Consider the following 18382-nt stretch of genomic DNA (forward strand, 5'->3'; position numbering starts at 1 on the left):
AACAGTCATTGACAGGAAGACAGTGGAACTCACCAAAAAAGATACCCCACATCCAAAGAAAAAGGAGAAGCCACAGTGAGATGGTAGGAGGGCTGCAATCACAATACAATCAAATCCCGTAACTTCTGGGTGGGTGACTCACAAACTGGAGAACACTTATACCACAGAAGTTCACCCACTGGAGTGAAGGTTCTGAGCCCCATGTCAGGCTTCCCAACCTGGGGCTCTGGCAAATGGGAGGAGGAATTCCTAGAGAATCAGGCTTTGAAGGCTAGCGGGATTTGATTGCAGGACTTTGACAGGACTGGGGGAAACAGAGACTCCACTCTTGAAGGGCACACACAAAGTAGTATAGCATCGGGACCCAGGGGAAGGAGCAGTGACCCCATAGGAGACTGAACCAGACCTACCTGCTAGTGTCGGAGGGTCTCCTGCAGAGGCAGGGGGTGGCTGTGGCTCACCATGAGGACAAGGACACTTGCAGCAGAAGTTCTGGGAAGTACTCCTTGGTGTGATGCCTCCCAGAGTGCACCATTAGCCCCACCAAAGAGCCGGGTAGGCTCCAGCTTTGGGTCGCTTCAGGCCAAACAACCAACAGGGAGGGAACCCAGCCCCACCCATCAGCAGACAAGCTGATTAAAGTTTTACTGGGCTCTGCCCACCAGAGCAACACCCAGCTCTACCCACCACCAGTCCCTCCCATCAGGAAACTTCCACAAGCCTCTTAGATAGCCTCATCCACCAGAGGGCAGACATCAGAAGCAAGGAGAACTACAATCCTGCAGCCTGTGGGACAAAACCACATTCACAGAAAGATAAGACAAGATGAAAAGGCAGAGGGCTATGTACTAGATGAAGGAACAAGATAAAACCCCAGAAAAACAACTAAATGAAGTGGAGATAGGCAACCTTCCAGAAAAAGAATTCAGAATAATGATAGTGAAGATGATCCAGGACCTCGGGAAAAGAATGGAGGCAAAGATCGAGAAGATGCAAGAAATGTTTAACAAAGATTTAGAAGAATTAAAGAACAAACAAACAGAGACGAACAATACAATAACTGAAATGAAAACTACACTAGAAGGAATCAATAGCAGAATAACTGAGGCAGAAAAACAGATAAGTGACCTGGAAGACAGAATGGTAGAATTCACTGCTGCAGAACAGAATAAAGAAAAAAGAATGAAAAGAAATGAAGACAGCCTAAGAGACCTCTGGGACAACATTAAATGCAACAACATTCACATTATAGGGGTCCCAGAAGGAGAAGAGAGAGAGGAAGGATGCAAGAAAATATTTGAAGAGATTATAGTCGAAAACTTCCCTAACGTGGGAAAGGAAATAGCCACCCAAGTCCAGGAAGCACAGCGAGTCCCATACAGGATAAACCCAAGGAGAAGCATGCTGAGACACACAGTAATCAAATTGGCAAAAATTAAAGACAAAGAAAAATTATTGAAAGCAGCAAGGGAAAAACAACAAATAACATACAAGGGAACTCCCATAAGGTTAACAGCTGATTTCTCAGAAGAAACTCTACAAGCCAGAAGGGAGTGGCATGATATATTTAAAGTGATGAAAGGGAAGAACCTACAAGCAAGATTACTCTACCCGGCAAGGATCTCATTCAGATTCGATAGAGAAATCAAAAGTTTTACAGACAAGCAAAAGCTAAGAGAATTCAGCACCACCAAACCAGCATTACAGCAAATGCTAAAGGAACTTCTCTAAGTGGGAAACACAAGAGAAGAAAAGGACCTACAAAAACAAACTCATAACAATTAAGAAAATGGTAACAGGAACATACACATTGATAATTAACTTAAACGTGAATGGATTAAATGCTACAACCGAAAGACACAGCCTTGCTGAATGGATACAAAAACAACACCCATATATATGCTGTCTACAAGTGACCCACTTCAGACCTAGGGACACATACAGACTGCAAGTGAGGGGATGGAAAAAGATATTCCATGCAAATGGAAATCAAAAGAAAGCTGGAGTAGAAATACTCATATCAGATAAAATAGACTTTAAAATAAAGAATGTTACAAGAGACAAGGAAGGACACTACATAATGATCAAGGGATCAATCCAAGAAGAAGATATAACAATTATAAATATATATGCACCCAACATAGGAGCACCTCAATACATAAGGCAACTGCTAACAGCTATAAAAGAGGAAATCGACAGTAACACAATAATAGTGGGGGACTTTAACACCTCACTTACACCAATGGACAGATCATCCAAAATGAAAATTAATAAGGAAACACAAGCTTTAAATGCCACAATAGACCAGATAGATTTAATTGATATCTTTAGGACATTCCATCCCAAAACAGCAGATTACACTTTCTTTTCAAGTGCACACGGAACATTCTCCAGGATAGATCACATCTTGGGTCACAAATCAAGCCTCAGTAAATTTAAGAAAATTGAAATCATATCAAGCATCTTTTCCGACCACAATGCTATGAGATTAGAAATCGATTACAGGGAAAAAAATGTAAAAAACATAAGCACATGGAGACTAAACAATATGTTACTAAATAACCAAGAGATCACTGAAGAAATCAAAGAGGAAATCAGAAAATACCTAGAGACAAATGACAATGAAAACATGATGATCCAAAACCTATGGGATGCAGCAAAACCTGTTCTAAGAGGGAAGTTTATAGCAATACAAGCCCACCTCAAGAAGATGTGGTACACATATACAATGGAATATTACTCAGCCATAAAAAGGAACGAAATTGGGTCATTTGTAGAGACGTGGATGGATCTAGAGACTGTCATACAGAGTGAAGTAAGTCAGAGAGAGAAAAACAAATATCGTGTATTAACGCATCCATGTGGAACCTATAAAAATGGTACAGATGAACCGGTTTGCAGGGCAGAAATAGAGACACAGATGTAGAGAACAAACGTATGGACACCAAGGGGGGAAAGTGGTGGTGGTGGTGGTGGTGTGATAAATTGGGAGAATGGGATTGATATATATACACTAATATGTATAAAATGGATGACTAATAAGAACTGCTGTATAAAAAAATAAATAAAAAGAGTGGAAGTTGAGAAAAGAAAAAGAAAAAAAAGACATTCTAGAACTGAAATATAAAGGTTTAGGTAACAAACTGGATGTTGGAAATAAGGTAGGGACTGAAGATGCTATAATGAAACAGGAAATACATTTAAAAATTCTTAAGTTTAAAGGTAAATATTTAGAATATTTCAAAGAGTTTATGGCAACCTTGACTGAATATGATGAAGTAATTACGGGCTTTTTATTAAAGCTTTATTTACATATCCAGCTTCCATTCTTGTCATTTACTTAACAAATATTGTTTCAGAACCTATTATGTGCCCCAGAACTCAACCATATACTAAAGCACAAAGAACAAGACAAAATTTCTGGACTCAAAAGAGTTCCTAGTTTAATAAGAGAGCCAAAAGTAAATACCTAAAATACAGCATGATAAATTCTACAATAGGGACTTCCCTGGTGGCACAGTGGTTAAGAATCTGCCTGCCAATGCAGGGGACAGGGGTTCGAGCCCTGGTCTGGGAAGATCCCACAGGCCGTGGAGCAACTAAGCCCGTGCGCCACAACTACTGAGCCTGCACTCTAGAGCCCGCAAGTCACAACTACTGAGCCCACGCGCCCTAGAGCCCATGCTCTGCAACAAGAGAAGCCACCGCAATGAGAAGCCTGTGCACCACAACGAAGAGTAACCCCCACTTGCGGCAACTAGAGAAAGCCTGTGCGCAGCAACAAAGGCCCAACGCAGCCAAAAATAAAAATAAATAAATAAATTTATATTAAAAAAAATCTACAATAGACTAAGAAATAAAAGGGGTGTTGTAAGAGCACAAAACAGAGTGACTAACTCCTTGGTTTTGTCAGTGAAGGCTTGATTTAAGCCAGTATTACTTAACGTATGTTGCCAGATGGTGAACTGCTTATTATCAATTAATTAATTCATTTTGAGATAAGGAGCTTGCAGCTGATGTAAAATTCCTTTCATCAGTAGAGCTTTGCTAAGAAAAAAATGCCGCTAAACAGTAGCTTACTGCCATAGTTGGTTTACATTCTATTGCAAGTTCCTTTTCTGTCAAGGACTATAACAGTTTGTGGACTGGTTACTTTGAAAGCACTAAAGTTAAGCTAAGTGAAAAGCTAAGTTAAGTGAAAGATGAGAAGACTGTTAGACAAACTGTATTAGGAAGATCACTTTAGGCAGAGGAAATAGCATTTACAAATGGATACAGGCAGGAAAAAAGTCCACATGGGAAACTGCAAGTAGTTATTCATGGGCTAGAGCACAGGATGCCTATAAAGGGCTGGAGATAAACTTGGAGAAAAAAACAAGCCAAGTTATAAAAGGTTTTCCAAGTTTATGCTAAAGAGTGTGGGTTTTATCCTGTAAGCAAAATAGTGTCACTGAACAACTGTAAGCTGGGAGGTAATATGATAAGATTTAGAAATATGTAGAATGGACTAGAAGGATAAGAAACTAAATACAATAGCTCAAGAAAGAACAGCGAGGACTTGAATTCAAATACGGGCAGAAGGAACAGAGAATAACTAACAGATGGGCCAGATATTTTGGAGACAGAATTGAAGGAGAATAGGGCCTGAGGAATTCCCTGGTGGTCCAGTGGTTAGGACTCCTCGCCACCACTGCAGGGGGCCCAGGTTCGATCCCTGGTCTGGGAACTAGGATCCCGCAAGCCGCACAGCCAGAAAAAAAGAAAAAAAAAATCAAAGAGAATAGGGCCAAATGGATATGGGGAAAGGAGGAAAAGGTAAAACATGACTCAATTCCTGACTTGAGTGAATGACAGTGAGTGGGAGTTCAAGACAGAGAACAACAGGAACAGCAGGTTTGAGAGAAATATTAGTAAGTTTGTGAAATTTTAAATTAAAGATTTTGTGTAAGGAAGAACACTTTCTCTACATTTTTTGTTCATGGTTCTCTTACATATTACTTTTCAAGGAATCTAGATAAAGAGAAAAACGTATGATAAGAAAAGTACTCTGATCATACTCACCAGTTATCTCACAGTAGTTATCTTCTGGATTCTTATTCCTAAAAATTATAAAGTAATTTAAAAATCTATACTCTGGACAATTACCAAGAATCACAACAGTTGAAAGAGTAGGGTAGGCAATAGGTTTTCGCAGGGTGACTGGCAGAAAACTCCAAAGACATCTTTAAAAAAAGACTCATCTGGGCTTCCCTGGTGGCGCAGTGGTTGAGCGTCCGCCTGCTGATGCAGGGGACACGGGTTCGTGCCCCGGTCCGGGAAGATCCCACATGCCGCAAAGCGGCTGGGTCCGTGAGCCATGCCCGCTGGGCCTGCGCGTCCGGAGCCTGTGCTCCGCAGCGAGAGAGGCCACAATAGTGAGAGGACCGCGTACCGCAAAAAATAAATTAAAAAAAAAAAAAAAAAGACATCTAATACTGGCAGAAAAAATTACAAGGCAATTAAAGGACCTTACCATTAATTTTTTTCAGATATCTAAATTTCAAGAACACTATAAAAATATGTTTAATACATGCTGCTTGCTTTTTCTTTTTAATTTTTTATTAAAAGAATATATATATTTTTTGGTCGTGCCACGAGGCTTGCGGGATCTTAATTCCCCGACCAGGGATCGAACCCGGGTCCCCTGCAGTAGAAGCATGGAGTCCTAACAGCTGGACCGCCAGGGAATTCCCTATTTTTTTTTTAAAGAATGACCTGTAGGGGCTTCCCTGGTGGTGCAGTGGTTAAGAATCCACCTGCCCAATGCAGGGGACACAGGTTTGAGCCCTGGTCCAGGAAGATCCCACATTCCTCACAGCAGCTAAGCCTGTGAGCCACAACTGCTGAGCCTGCGCTCTAGAGCCCCGGAGCCACAACTACTGAGACCACGTGCCACAACTACTGAAGCCCACACGCCTAGAGCCAGTGCTCTGCCACAAGAGAAGCCACTGCAGTGAGAAGCCTGCACTGCAATGAAGAGTAGCCCCGGCTCCCCGCAAACAGAGAAAGCCTGAGCATAGCAACGGAGACCCAACGCAGCCAAAATTAAAATAAATTAAAAAAAAAAAAAAACAACGAAAAAACGAATGACCTGTAAAGCAACTCATTTTCTAGAAATTTAGCTTTAAAAAAAAAAGGTAAGTCAAAGGAAACAACCCAGGGAATTCCCTGGCAGTCCAGTGGTTAGGACTCCGCGCTTCCACTGCCGGGGACCCAGGTTCAATCCATGGCTGGGGAACTAAGATCCCAGGGCGCAGCCAAAAAAAAGTTAACCCAAATGTCCATCAATGGGGAGCTGACTAAATGTTGGTGCAGACATACAACAGATTAGGTAGATCTACATGTAACAACATGGAAAGTGCCAAAGACATTGAGTGATCCCATTTTTGTCTTGTCTAAAAAAAAAAGAAAAGCTAAAGATAAACCATGCACTTGGATATACATATAAAATTTCTGCAAGGACATCCAAAATTATCAACAGTGGTTATCTGTGAGGAGCCTAAGTAATATGGCCTAGAGATTTTTCTGTCAATATATAAAGAGAATCTTTTTTTTTTTCCAGCTCAACACTAGTCAATTACATGGAAAAACTGTAATTTATTTAACCAGTCCCTTACTGATGGACCTTTAGGATCTTTTACATCTTTTACTATTAAAATAAATGTTACAGTGAATAACTTTATGTCATCATTTCACACATTTACAAGTGTATTGGTAAGATAAATTCAGAGATGAAATCTCTGAGCCAAAGAGCATGTGCATTTAAAATTTTGAATGATATTGCCAATTGCCTTCTACAATATACACCCACTAGCAATGAGACTTTTTACCTATATTCTTAACTGATTAGATGAAAAATTATGTCTCAATATAGTCTAAGTTTGTATTTCTCTTATGATTAAGATAAGCATGTTTTCATTTGTTCAAGCCTACTGCTATTTAATTTTTGTATTAATGTTATAATAAGAAAAACTAGTTTAATGAAAAAAATCTGAGGACTTGGTATTTATTGTTTTGTACTAGCTCATGTATTTGAGGATTTATATATGAAAGTAGAATGTTTCATCCCTCTTAATAGGATAAGGTGTACAATGCACATACTTATCAACTATAGCAGTATATTAAATTATGCAAAGAATTTGTTTTCTGAATTAATCCTAAGTATTCCACAAAAAGGAATGGAAATAAAAAACAAAAAGAATTTTAACTTTAAAAACACTTCATTTAATAGGAATAAACAAGTTTTAAAGTATAATTTACATCACTTTTTTTTACTTACTGCATAAATAGGACATTTCCTCCTGCTTCTGTTTCTATAAATAGAGAAAAGATTAAAGTTTTTCAATAATACACTGATTAAGCATTAGAAAAATTGCATAAGGACATTAACAATAAAAAAAAATACTAACCATGTACCTTTCATTCTGCCCCCCATGGCTCAAGTTACACTTTTTTTTTTTTACATCTTTATTGGAGTATAATTGCTTTACAATGGTGTGTTAGTTTCTGCTTTATAACAAAGTGAATCAGTTATACATATACATATGTTCCCATATCTCTTCCCTCTTTCATCTCCCTCCCTCCCACCTTCCCTATCCCACCCCTCCAGGCGGTCACAAAGCACCGAGCTGATCTCCCTGGCTATGCGGCTGCTTCCCACTAGCTATCTACCTTACATTTGGTAGTGTATATATGTCCATGCCTCTCTCTCGCTTTGTCACAGCTTACCCTTCCCCCTTCCCATATCCTCAAGTCCATTCTCTAGTAGGTCTGTGTCTTTATTCCTGTCTAACTCCTAGGTTCTTCATGACATTTTTTTCCTTAAATTCCATATATATGTGTTAGCATATGGTATTTGTCTTTCTCTTTCTGACTTACTTCACTCTGTATGACAGACTCTAGGTCTATCCACCTCATTACAAATAGCTCAATTTCATTTCTTTTTATGGCTGAGTAATATTCCATTGTGTATATGTGCCACATCTTCTTTATCCATTCATCCGATGATGGACACTTAGGTTGTTTCCATCTCCGGGCTATTGTAAATAGAGCTGCAATGAACATTTTGGTACATGACTCTACAAGTTACACTTTTTGAGCAATAAGATGGATACTAAGTTATACCAATTATCTGGTTAGATAACCACAGCATAATTATATAGACAACAGATTTAGCAGGGATTGCAGTAACAAATTTACCTGAAATTTCTGACTTTTCCACTATTTTCATATGAGGGTTTGTCTGGAATACTCTAGAAAACAAAATAAAGATTACTGAAAACCTGCAAGGTTTTTTTTTTTTTTAAAATAGTGTGGCTTGTAGGATCTTAGTTCCCTGACCAAGGATAGAACCTGTGCCCCCTCCAGTGGAAGCACAGAGTCCTAACCACTGGACTGCCAAGGAATTCCCTGGCAATGTTTTATTGGGTAGGCCAAAAAGTGCCTTCGGTTTTTTAAGTAAAAATAAAAGATACATTTTTCATTTTCACCAAGGACTTTATTGAACAACGTATTTACCCTTTTTTGTTCCACTACCTTCTGCCATTTTTCAGGCAACTTCATACTTCCATCTTCCCAAAAGATGGATCTTTTTGAGCAAAGTACTGTTCCAGGTGCCTTTTACAGTCTTCCAGGGGATTGAAATTTTTTCCATTAAGAGAATGTTGTAAAGACCAAAATGAATGGAAATCCAAAGGTGCAATGTCTGGTGAATATGGCGGATGAATCAGAACTTCCCATACAAGTTTTGACAGTTTTTGCCCGGTCATGAAAGAAACATGCAGTCTTGTGTTATCCTGATGGAAGATTATGCGTTTTCTGTTGACTAATTCTGGATTCTTTTCGTCGAGTGCTGCTTTCAGTTGGTCTAATTGGGAGCAGTACTTGTTGGAATGAATCGTTTGGTTTTCTGGAAGAAGCTCATAATAGAGGACTCCTTTCCAATCCCACCATATACAGAACATCAACAGCTTTGGTGTGGTTGGTGGTGGTTCATTTCACTTGCCCAAGATCTCTTCCATTCCACATTATTGTACAGTATCCACTTTTCATTGCCCATCACAATTTGTTTTAAAAATGGAACATTTTCATTATGTTTCAGTAGAGAATCGCATGCAGAAATATGGTCAAGAAAGGTTTTTTGCTTAACTTATGTGGAACCCAAACATCAAAGCTATTCACATAACCAAGCTGGTGCAAATGATTCTCAACGCTTGATTTGGATATTTTGAGTATGTCGGCTATCTCCCTCATGGTATAATGCTGACTGCTCTCAATTATTGTTTTGATTTGATTGCTATCAACTTCAACTGGTCTACCTGACCATGGAGCATCATCCAGTGAGAAATCTCTAGCATGAAACTTCGCAAACCACTTTTGACACGTTTGATCGATCACAGCACCTTCTCCATACATTGCACAAATCTTTTTTTGCGTTTCACTTGCTTTTCTACCTTCTTGAAATAAAGCATAATATGACGAAAATGTTGCTTTTTTTCTTCCAACTTCAATATTAAAATGGCTGTACAAAAATTCACCAATTTTGGTAAGTCTTTTTTAAAATGCATGCTGATATAACAGCTGTCACATACAATCTAACAAAATTGTTTCGAATGAAGTTAAAGACACTACGTGCTACTAGAGCCATCTTACAGAAAAAACGGAATGAACCTTTTGGCCCACCCAATAAAAGAATATTTTATGACTGAACTGGATTTATCCCAGGAATGCTAAGATAACTCAACACCCCAAAATTTGTTTTATCATATTAAAGATTAAACTGGGAAAAACTCTAGTTATTTTAATAGATGGTCAAAAACATTTATAAAATCCAATATCCATTCTTGTTTAAATGCAAAACAAAAATCTGCAACAGTAAAGTTAAATTTAACCAACAATACAGGGAGAATAGGTGTACTGATTTTAACAAATGTAAATTGGCTGAGCTACCCTATTAAAAAATGGCTATTGACTAAATTTTTAAAAATTTTAAACTCAATCTACAACCTGTAAGTTACAAATTAAAATTTTTCACAGCTAAAAATTATCTGTGGACAAACAACAGAAAAGATAATTATGAAGTCATCCAACACATTAACTAAGTTTCATAGCAATAAAGTATTAGAACTAAACAAGGTTGCTATCATACAGTAGGAGGAAAGTTATCAATGAAAACTAACAATGAATAAACCAAATTACATGTAAAAAAAAGAAGTCAGAGGAAAAAAATGAAAGAAATACAAAGAAGAAAATGCAGAAATATATTTAGATGCCTTAAGATCCAAATTTTAGAACACCACATATTAGGTAGACAAAGAGTAAGTTGTAAATGTATATAATTAATAAAACATATTTAGCAAACATATGGAGACACCTAACTGAAAGGGCAAAATAATTCTTTCCTCCATATTTATCTTTCTGGATATTTATCTTAATTATGGTTGTTCCTTGCTCTCTCATTTTTTTTTTCAACCTATATAGTGTCTGTGACACAAGGAAAGCTTTCAAAGGTACAATCTGTTGCAAAAATTATTTATGAACCAAGAAAGACACATGCTTTAATAACACAAAATTTAAAGGGTTTAACCAAACAAAAACTTTAAAATATTTTCTTCAATATCGTCTGGGTAGACAAGGAAATAAAAAATGAAATGTTTCAAAATGAGAAGGAAAAAAAAGCATAAATGAACAAAATATAGAAAAAATAGTAATGAAAAATAAAGTACAAATTAAAATAACTAAGATAACAATAAAATCAGCTAAAATTAAATGTTAAAATCTAATCTTTACAGTGCCTTAGGGAAAAAAAGGTACATTACTAGAGGTACTAAAACCAATAACAAAAATGTAATAATGACTATGTAACCATTGCTTCTTTTAAGTCCGGCAATTCTACTTTGGGGACTATAATCCCAAGGAAGTAACTCAAAAGAAAAAAGGTAATTTACACAAAAATATCTAATACAGCACAAGGAACAATCAAATGCTTAACAGAAAATTTAAAATAGTTATTTTTACATTAACATTAATATTCCTAAAGAAAACATGTAAGGAAATTCCCTAACAGTCCAGTGGTTAGGACTCAGTGCTTTCACCAAGTAGCCTGGGTTCAATCCCTGGTCAGGGAGCTAAGATCCACAAGCCAAGTGGCGTAGCCAAAAAAATCAAAAAAACAAAAAAACAGCACGTGAAGGAAAAGTCAGTCTGAAACAAAGGGGAGAAAATGAGTTATTAAATCAAACCTTGGCCACACCTATTCAAGGAGTATACTGGGAGTATACAGACAGAATCATTCAAGGCTTGCAACAGGTGTGTATGTACCTACTGTGGACATGGATTCATTAGCCTGGTGCCATTAAACATTCTGAACCATTCAAATAACTAACAGTTCAGATTCCATGATCAGCAAGCCATATTTACATTATAATTTACTTTCTTAGGTAGAATGCCTATAAGGAATGTATTGATCTACTCAAATAACGGTTCTGATTCATTTGATTTGGTTCTCATGATATATTTAGTAGTAGCATTCTTATTTATACACAAATCTCTAGTGAATCTGTTTAGTAGAAGTCCATCTCTAAGAGATAGGCCCATTTCTGGTACAGAAAAAACCAATATGGAGTCTGCAAAGCCAAGGGCAAGATCTAGGAAGACAGTAGCAACGTCACCAAGGAATATACCACCTAGGGAAGTCTACTGGCAGGCAATAGCTAGTCTTCCCTGATAATACCAAATCTTACTATGTCTTTCCCACCCCCCACTCCCAGAATTCAATACATATGAAATATTGACAACTCATGTTTATCCAGGAAGACGTTAATTGATTTGTGGATAAAAGATGGATAGAAAAGAAGTATAAAACAATTAAAATTACTATCAATCGACAACAATGAATTTATATTTCAGAAGGTACCTACTGTTTGGAACTACTCAGTAACAGAAAGATGTCACATAGTCTGCAGCTAAGTGGGAACCCCCTTCTTCACCCCTTACCAACATTTACTTACTACTCCTCTAAGGAAAAGAAGAAAACATGTTCCAAATAGCCCCACAACTGAAATCCTGGGCAACTATAAACTTATCCTAATGCAAAATCATGTTTTATATGGCAAATACAGAATTGAATTTCTTTAATCTGTCTGATCCTAAAGGTTTGTTAAGATAAAGAATTCGGAGGAGAGAGAGGAACAAATGAGGAATGGGAAACAATGCAGATCAAAGCCCAGGACTTTCCTAGGAAGATTTCTGGACAAGAAACAATCAAGCCTCATCCTAAAATGTTTAAATTCAAGGTTAAATTGATCTAGGAGCTCACCTCACAATAGGCCAAGTTAAAGAAATCTGAATTATACAGAAAATAAAATTTGAAGAAGGTGATATTAAGTAGACAAGCTATCTTTATGATAACTAAAAGGAGAGCCTGTTTACAAAAAGACAGGTACCCTGGAACACCATTACATCCCCTCTCCCTCCACAGAAATGTCTTGAAAATAGGTGGTTCAGGAAAACCCAACCCATTCAATGATGAGTAAAAAGTATACAATCTATAAGGACACCATAAGATTAAAAGAAAGCAAAGTATAACATAACATAAGAAAAACACTCAGAAAAATGTTGTCCCAGAGAAAATGAAAATTGTATGCATACAGTTTTTTATGGACTTAAAAAACATAACAAATCAATCATCTCTATCAAAGACAGAAATGAAAGCAGAAATACAAGAACTCAAGGAAAAGATGGTAAGAAAACAGGAAATGACACACAAATAGATGAAGCTCATGAAAGAAGCAGAAGAAAAAATATAATCATCACAGAATGAAGGCAAAACTGGAAGAGACATAAGGGTAAGTAAGTATCTTGGAAAATATGGTAAAGGACATAGGAAAAAATTTTAACTGAACAAAGTAAAAGAAAATAAAAGGACTTAAGATAGAATATAATACAGAAGAAAACCAAAGAATCTAAACATAATTTGTGTTTCTAAATTATGGAGTCCCTAATGAAATTTAAATAATGAAATAGAAAAAGATATTTAAAGGTTAATTCAAGATTCAAGACCCAAAACAGTCAAAATAAAGATGTATCCAAGTAAAGTCAATAAACTTCAAAGATAAAGGAAAAAAAAATCTGTTAGGTAGCCTGTCAAAAAGATCTAGTTGTTTATGAGGGGGAAAAATCATGCTCTCCTCTGACTTGTTCATAGAAACATTCAATGCCAGAAGATAACAGAATCACATTAACAAGTTCCTTAAAGAAAATGTGGGGTGGTGGTGGGATGAATTGCGAGACTGGGATTGACATACATACACTAATATGTATAAAATAGATAACTAATAAGAACCTGCTGTATAACAAACAAAAACAAAAAACAAAAAAAAACCCTCAGTGACTTTGGTGTTTGATAAAAAACAAAAACAAAAACAAAACAAAACATATTCAAAGTGAAAAAAAGAAAATGTGAACTGAAGATTTTATATCCAGCTAAATCTTCAAGTATAAAGGCTATGACTAACAGTCTGAGCGCCCAAGAACTCAGGGAGTATTGCTTCAATGAGCCTTTCTTGGGAAAACATAAGAGAAAAAGCTTTGGCCAACCAAGAGATAATTAGGGCAACTATAGTAATAGAACGGATGTGAACATTTAAATATATAGAATACAACTAAGACACAAATGTGACAGATGACCTAATGTCAAATACCCAGAGAGAGAGATAGAGAGATAAGAGAGTGAGAGAAAGGGAGAAAGAGATATAATACAACTTAAAAAAAAGGTGGGGTGAGGGAAGAACTTCCCTGGTAGTCCAGTGGTTAAGACTCCGTGCTCCCAATGCAGGGGGACCACGTTCGATTCCTGGTCAGGGAACTAAGATCCCACACACCGCAACTAAGCCCGCATGCCCCGAGAGCCACACGTCGCAACTACTTAGCCCACGCACTCTAGAGCCCGCACACCACAACAAGAGAAGCCCAACGCTGCAACGAAGACCCAGCGTGGCCAAAATAAATAATAAATAAATAAATAAAATTTTTAAAAAAGATGGGTAGGGAATGGGGGGAGAAAATGAGAGGAAGAAGTAGGCCAATAACTTCATCCATTATAAATGCCAAAGGATATCATATAATACAATGAAGTTTTATTTGAAGTTTAAGCACATTTAATAGTACAAAAGTATATTATTAAGTAAAATTGGGTTGGGAGAGAGGAAATAGACTAACTTTACCATTGCTCATACATGGTCAAACATTACACAAAGATATACCACAAAAATGAAAACAAAAATATAACAAAGACAGAAATTTTAACATCAGTCTAGGTAGAATTTGGGTCAAAAAGCAATAAACAAAGCAAGGATGAATATTTCATAATGCTAGAAAGTGCAATCCCAAATGAAGATATAACATTGATGACTATGCACCAATAAACATAGAATAAACATTCATAAAGAAGAACTACTGGAAAGAGTAGGATGCACTGTCAATTACAGACTAATTTACCTCTCTCATAATTCATGCAGATTAAAGTGACTAAAATTATATAAAATTACAGAAGACCCAAATAACATGCATAAAATGGATATATTTGATATATATCAAATTCTACACCCTAAAATACAAAATGTATCTTCTGTTCAAGTGGATGGATCATTCACAGAAACTGATCATATACAAGACCACACAGAAAATTTCAATAAAAATCAAAATAATACAAATTAGCATTCTCTCACTACAATATAACTGAAAATTAATGACCACAAGACGTCTTTACCACCTAGATATGAATGTTAAAATTCTCAATTAAACAACTCTTCAATCAATGAGGAAATACAAATATACTGCTCAGCATCAAGAAAATAATCATAAAAACATTACATATAAGAATTACATTAAATTAATAACTTAGGGAGAAGTGATATCTTTATGATGTTAAATCTTTTTATTCAGGAACTTGTCTTCATTTGCACAATTCTTTTTTTTTTTCCTTTTTTTGGCCATGCCACAGGGCATTTGGGATCTTAGTTCCCCGACCAGGGATCGAACTTGTGTCCCCTGCAGTGGAAGTGCGGAGTCCTAACCACTGGACAACCAGGGAAATCCCTGTACAGTTTATATTCTTTTATTATTAAATTTACAGCAACTAAATATAATATAATGGAAAAAGGACATTTACATTCTATCTGGTTATTATTTTTATATAGGAAATACATTAATTTCTAAATATTAATTTTGTACCCTGCTACTTCCTGTTTACAGAGGTATTTCAATTGATATTCTTGGATTTTCCTAATATTCAATTATTTAATCTGCAAAGGTGACAGATTTATCCCCATCTTTCCAATTTTTGTAACTCCATTTTCTTTCTCTAGTTTTTTTTTGTTGGTTAGCACCTCCAATACAATGTTAAATAGCAGCTGTAAGACATAGTTGTTTTGTTCTGGACTGTAAAGGGGATGCTTTCAATGTTTCTCTTTTAAGCATAACAGCCTTTTAAATAACAATTTTCTAAAGCTTCCCTAATTGAAACACAAATTATCCGAATCAGTTAGTACCAACACATTTGGTGTGACACACAAAAAGTATTACCTGTAACATTTTAATTATTTTTCTTTTCAACTTACTTTATAGTATCTGCAAAGCTGACTCGACGAGAGTTTTTCTTATTTCTCAAAGCATTGGATTCCTAAGGACAGAGAATATATGGTATGATTTTTTTTTATATGGTATGATTTTTAATGAAACCACTGTGAATTAGGTCTCCAAGATTATGATAGACAGAGACCAGTTCTTATTCTGAATTAATGTGATATCATTAATTTTCATAATTAATCTGATTCTCCAAAAAATTCCAATATAGAAGCGCTTAACATGAATATGATTTTCAATGTGAAAATAAGCACAGTGACAAAAACAACATATTTAAGGAAGGTGATTACTATCCCGTACCTTTTCTCTCTCCTTTAAATGAATGGTTATTTTGCAATTAAGTAGAAGAAAGACTGGGAACAAAACAAGTGATATGTTGCCTATTATGGTAACCTTACTATACTATTTTCAAGATTAAAAATTTTTTTAATTGTGGTAAAATACAATTCACATAAAATTTACCATCTTAACCACTTTTAAGAATTTTAATTTTGGGGGGTGGTGGTGTGATGAATTGGGAGATTAGGATTGACATATATACATTAATATGTATAAAATGGATAACTAGTAAGAACCTGCTGTACAAAAAAATAAAATTAAAAAAAATTTTTTTTAATTTTATTGTGGTAAGAACACTTAATCTACCCTCTTAACAGATTTTTAAGTGTACGATACAATACTGTTAACTATAGCAGCAATGTTGTACAGCGGATCTCTAGAATTCATTCATTTTGCATAACTGAAACTTTATACCGTTGATTAGCAACTCCCCATTTCCCCCTCCTCTCTGTCCCTGGCAACCACTGTTCTCTTTTCTGCTTCCATGAGTTTGACTATTTTAGACACCTCATATAAGTGGAATCATGTAGTATTTTTCCTTCTGTGACTATTTTACTTAGCATAACATACTGAAGCATCTTAACTGTTTTTTAAAATTAATTTATTTATTTCATTGCGGTGCATGGGCTTCTCATTGCGGTGGCTTCTCTTGTTGTGGAACATGGGCTCTAGACGTGCGGGCTTCAGTAGTTGTGGCTCACGGCCTTAGCTGCTCTGCGGCATGTGAGATCTTCCTGGACCAGCGCTCGAACTGGCGTCCCCTGCATTGGCAGGCGGATTCCCAACCACTGCACCACCAGGGAAGTCCTTAACTGTTTTTAAGTGTACACTTCAGTAGTGTTAAGTACCTCTATATGGTCGTGCAACCAATCTCCAGAAATCTTTTCATCTTGCAAAACTGAAATTGTATATCCATTAAACAACTCCTCCTTTTCCCCGCCAACCTCCCCACAACCACAATTTTACGTTCTGTCTCTATGAATATGACTATTGTAGGTACTTCATGAGTGTAATTTATAAAGTATTTGTCTTTTTGTGACTGGTTTATTTCACTTAACATAATGTCCTCAAGGTTCATCCATGTTGTAGTATATATCAGAATTTCCTTCTTTTTTTTTTTAACATCTTTATTGGAGTATAATTGCTTTACAATGGAGTGTTAGTTTCTGCTTTACAACAAAGTGAATCAGCTATACATACATATATATCCCCATATCTCCTCCCTCTTGCATCTTCCTTCTTTTTTTAAGGCTGAATAATATTCCATAGACACCACATTTTGTTTTATCCATTCACCTATCAAAGGACTCTGGGTTGCTTCCACCTTTTGGCTACTGTGAATATCACTGCTATGAACAGTGGTATACATATCTTCAAGACCCTGCTTTCAATTCTTTTGGGTATACACCCAGAAGTGGAATTGCTGGATCATATGGTAATTCTATTTTAATTTTTGGAGGAACCACTGTTTTTTACAGCAGCTGCACCATTTACATTCCCACCAACAGTGCACAAGGGTTCCAATTACTCCACATCCTAGCCAACACTTTCTATTTTCTGTTTTTAATAGTAGTCATCCTAATGGGTATGAGTTGATATCTTACTGTGGTTTTGATTTGCATTTCCCTAATGATTAGTGATGCTGAGCATCTTTTCATTATAATATACTACTTTTATTTTCCCTCATCTTCCTTAACAACGGCAAACATTTTTACTCACGTAGATACCAAACACAAAAAGCAAAAGACAAAAACAAATGAAATACATAGAGAATTTTAACTGTGCTAATTCTGGATAACTGAGGACAAGTTTTGTTATAACAAAGAATCATCCACTCTGTTAAGATCTTTGGCAGACACTACAGGCAGCTTTGAGCTTAATAATGACAATATTATGGACATAGTAAATACTACTATATTTCTTACTAAAAACCCCTGAAATTTGTGTGGTATATTGGAAAGAGCACTGAGTTAGAAATTAGGAGATTAGAGCTCCAATTTGAAGTTTGCCACTAACTGTGTGGGCTTAGACAAAACATTTAACCTCTCTGGACCTCATATTTCTCATCTATATAATGAAGGAACTAGATTCAAGATTAGTATTGAGGTCCTGTTGTTTTTAAAGCTCTATGAGTCTATGAATCTGTCATTTACTCATTCAAACATTCATTAAATTAAAAAAAACCACACATACCAAATCCCGTGCTGAGTGATGGAAAAAGATTGGTAAAGGAAACAATACAGTCCTTACTCTAATGCGGATTAATGGTGAAACAGATTAAAACAAAAAATCCACAAAAATATAAAATTCAAAGTGTAATGAGTGGTGTGAATAAAAACTGTATATAAAAAAATAATTTAGC

At 36.1% G+C, this 18382-nt stretch overlaps 1 protein-coding gene across 3 annotated transcripts in view; it reads right to left on the reverse strand.

Annotated features, from left to right (window-relative positions):
* Positions 1–18382, reverse strand: part of KNL1 (kinetochore scaffold 1) — a 63238-nt gene that overhangs the window by 34983 nt on the left and 9873 nt on the right. For all 3 annotated transcript variants that reach the window (XR_007475478.1, XM_049705816.1, XM_049705817.1), the window contains exons 5-8: positions 15657–15718; positions 8239–8291; positions 7319–7352; positions 5062–5099 (exon numbers count right to left, since the gene is read on the reverse strand). Coding sequence is in view for 2 of the 3 variants with exons in the window: in XM_049705816.1 (XP_049561773.1) it covers positions 5062–5099; positions 7319–7352; positions 8239–8291; positions 15657–15718 (187 nt within the window). In the remaining variant the exon portion in view is untranslated. The remainder of the gene's footprint in view (positions 1–5061; positions 5100–7318; positions 7353–8238; positions 8292–15656; positions 15719–18382) is intronic.

Source organism: Orcinus orca, chromosome 2, assembly GCF_937001465.1.
Source record: "Orcinus orca chromosome 2, mOrcOrc1.1, whole genome shotgun sequence".
NCBI classification, from domain to species: domain Eukaryota; kingdom Metazoa; phylum Chordata; class Mammalia; order Artiodactyla; family Delphinidae; genus Orcinus; species Orcinus orca.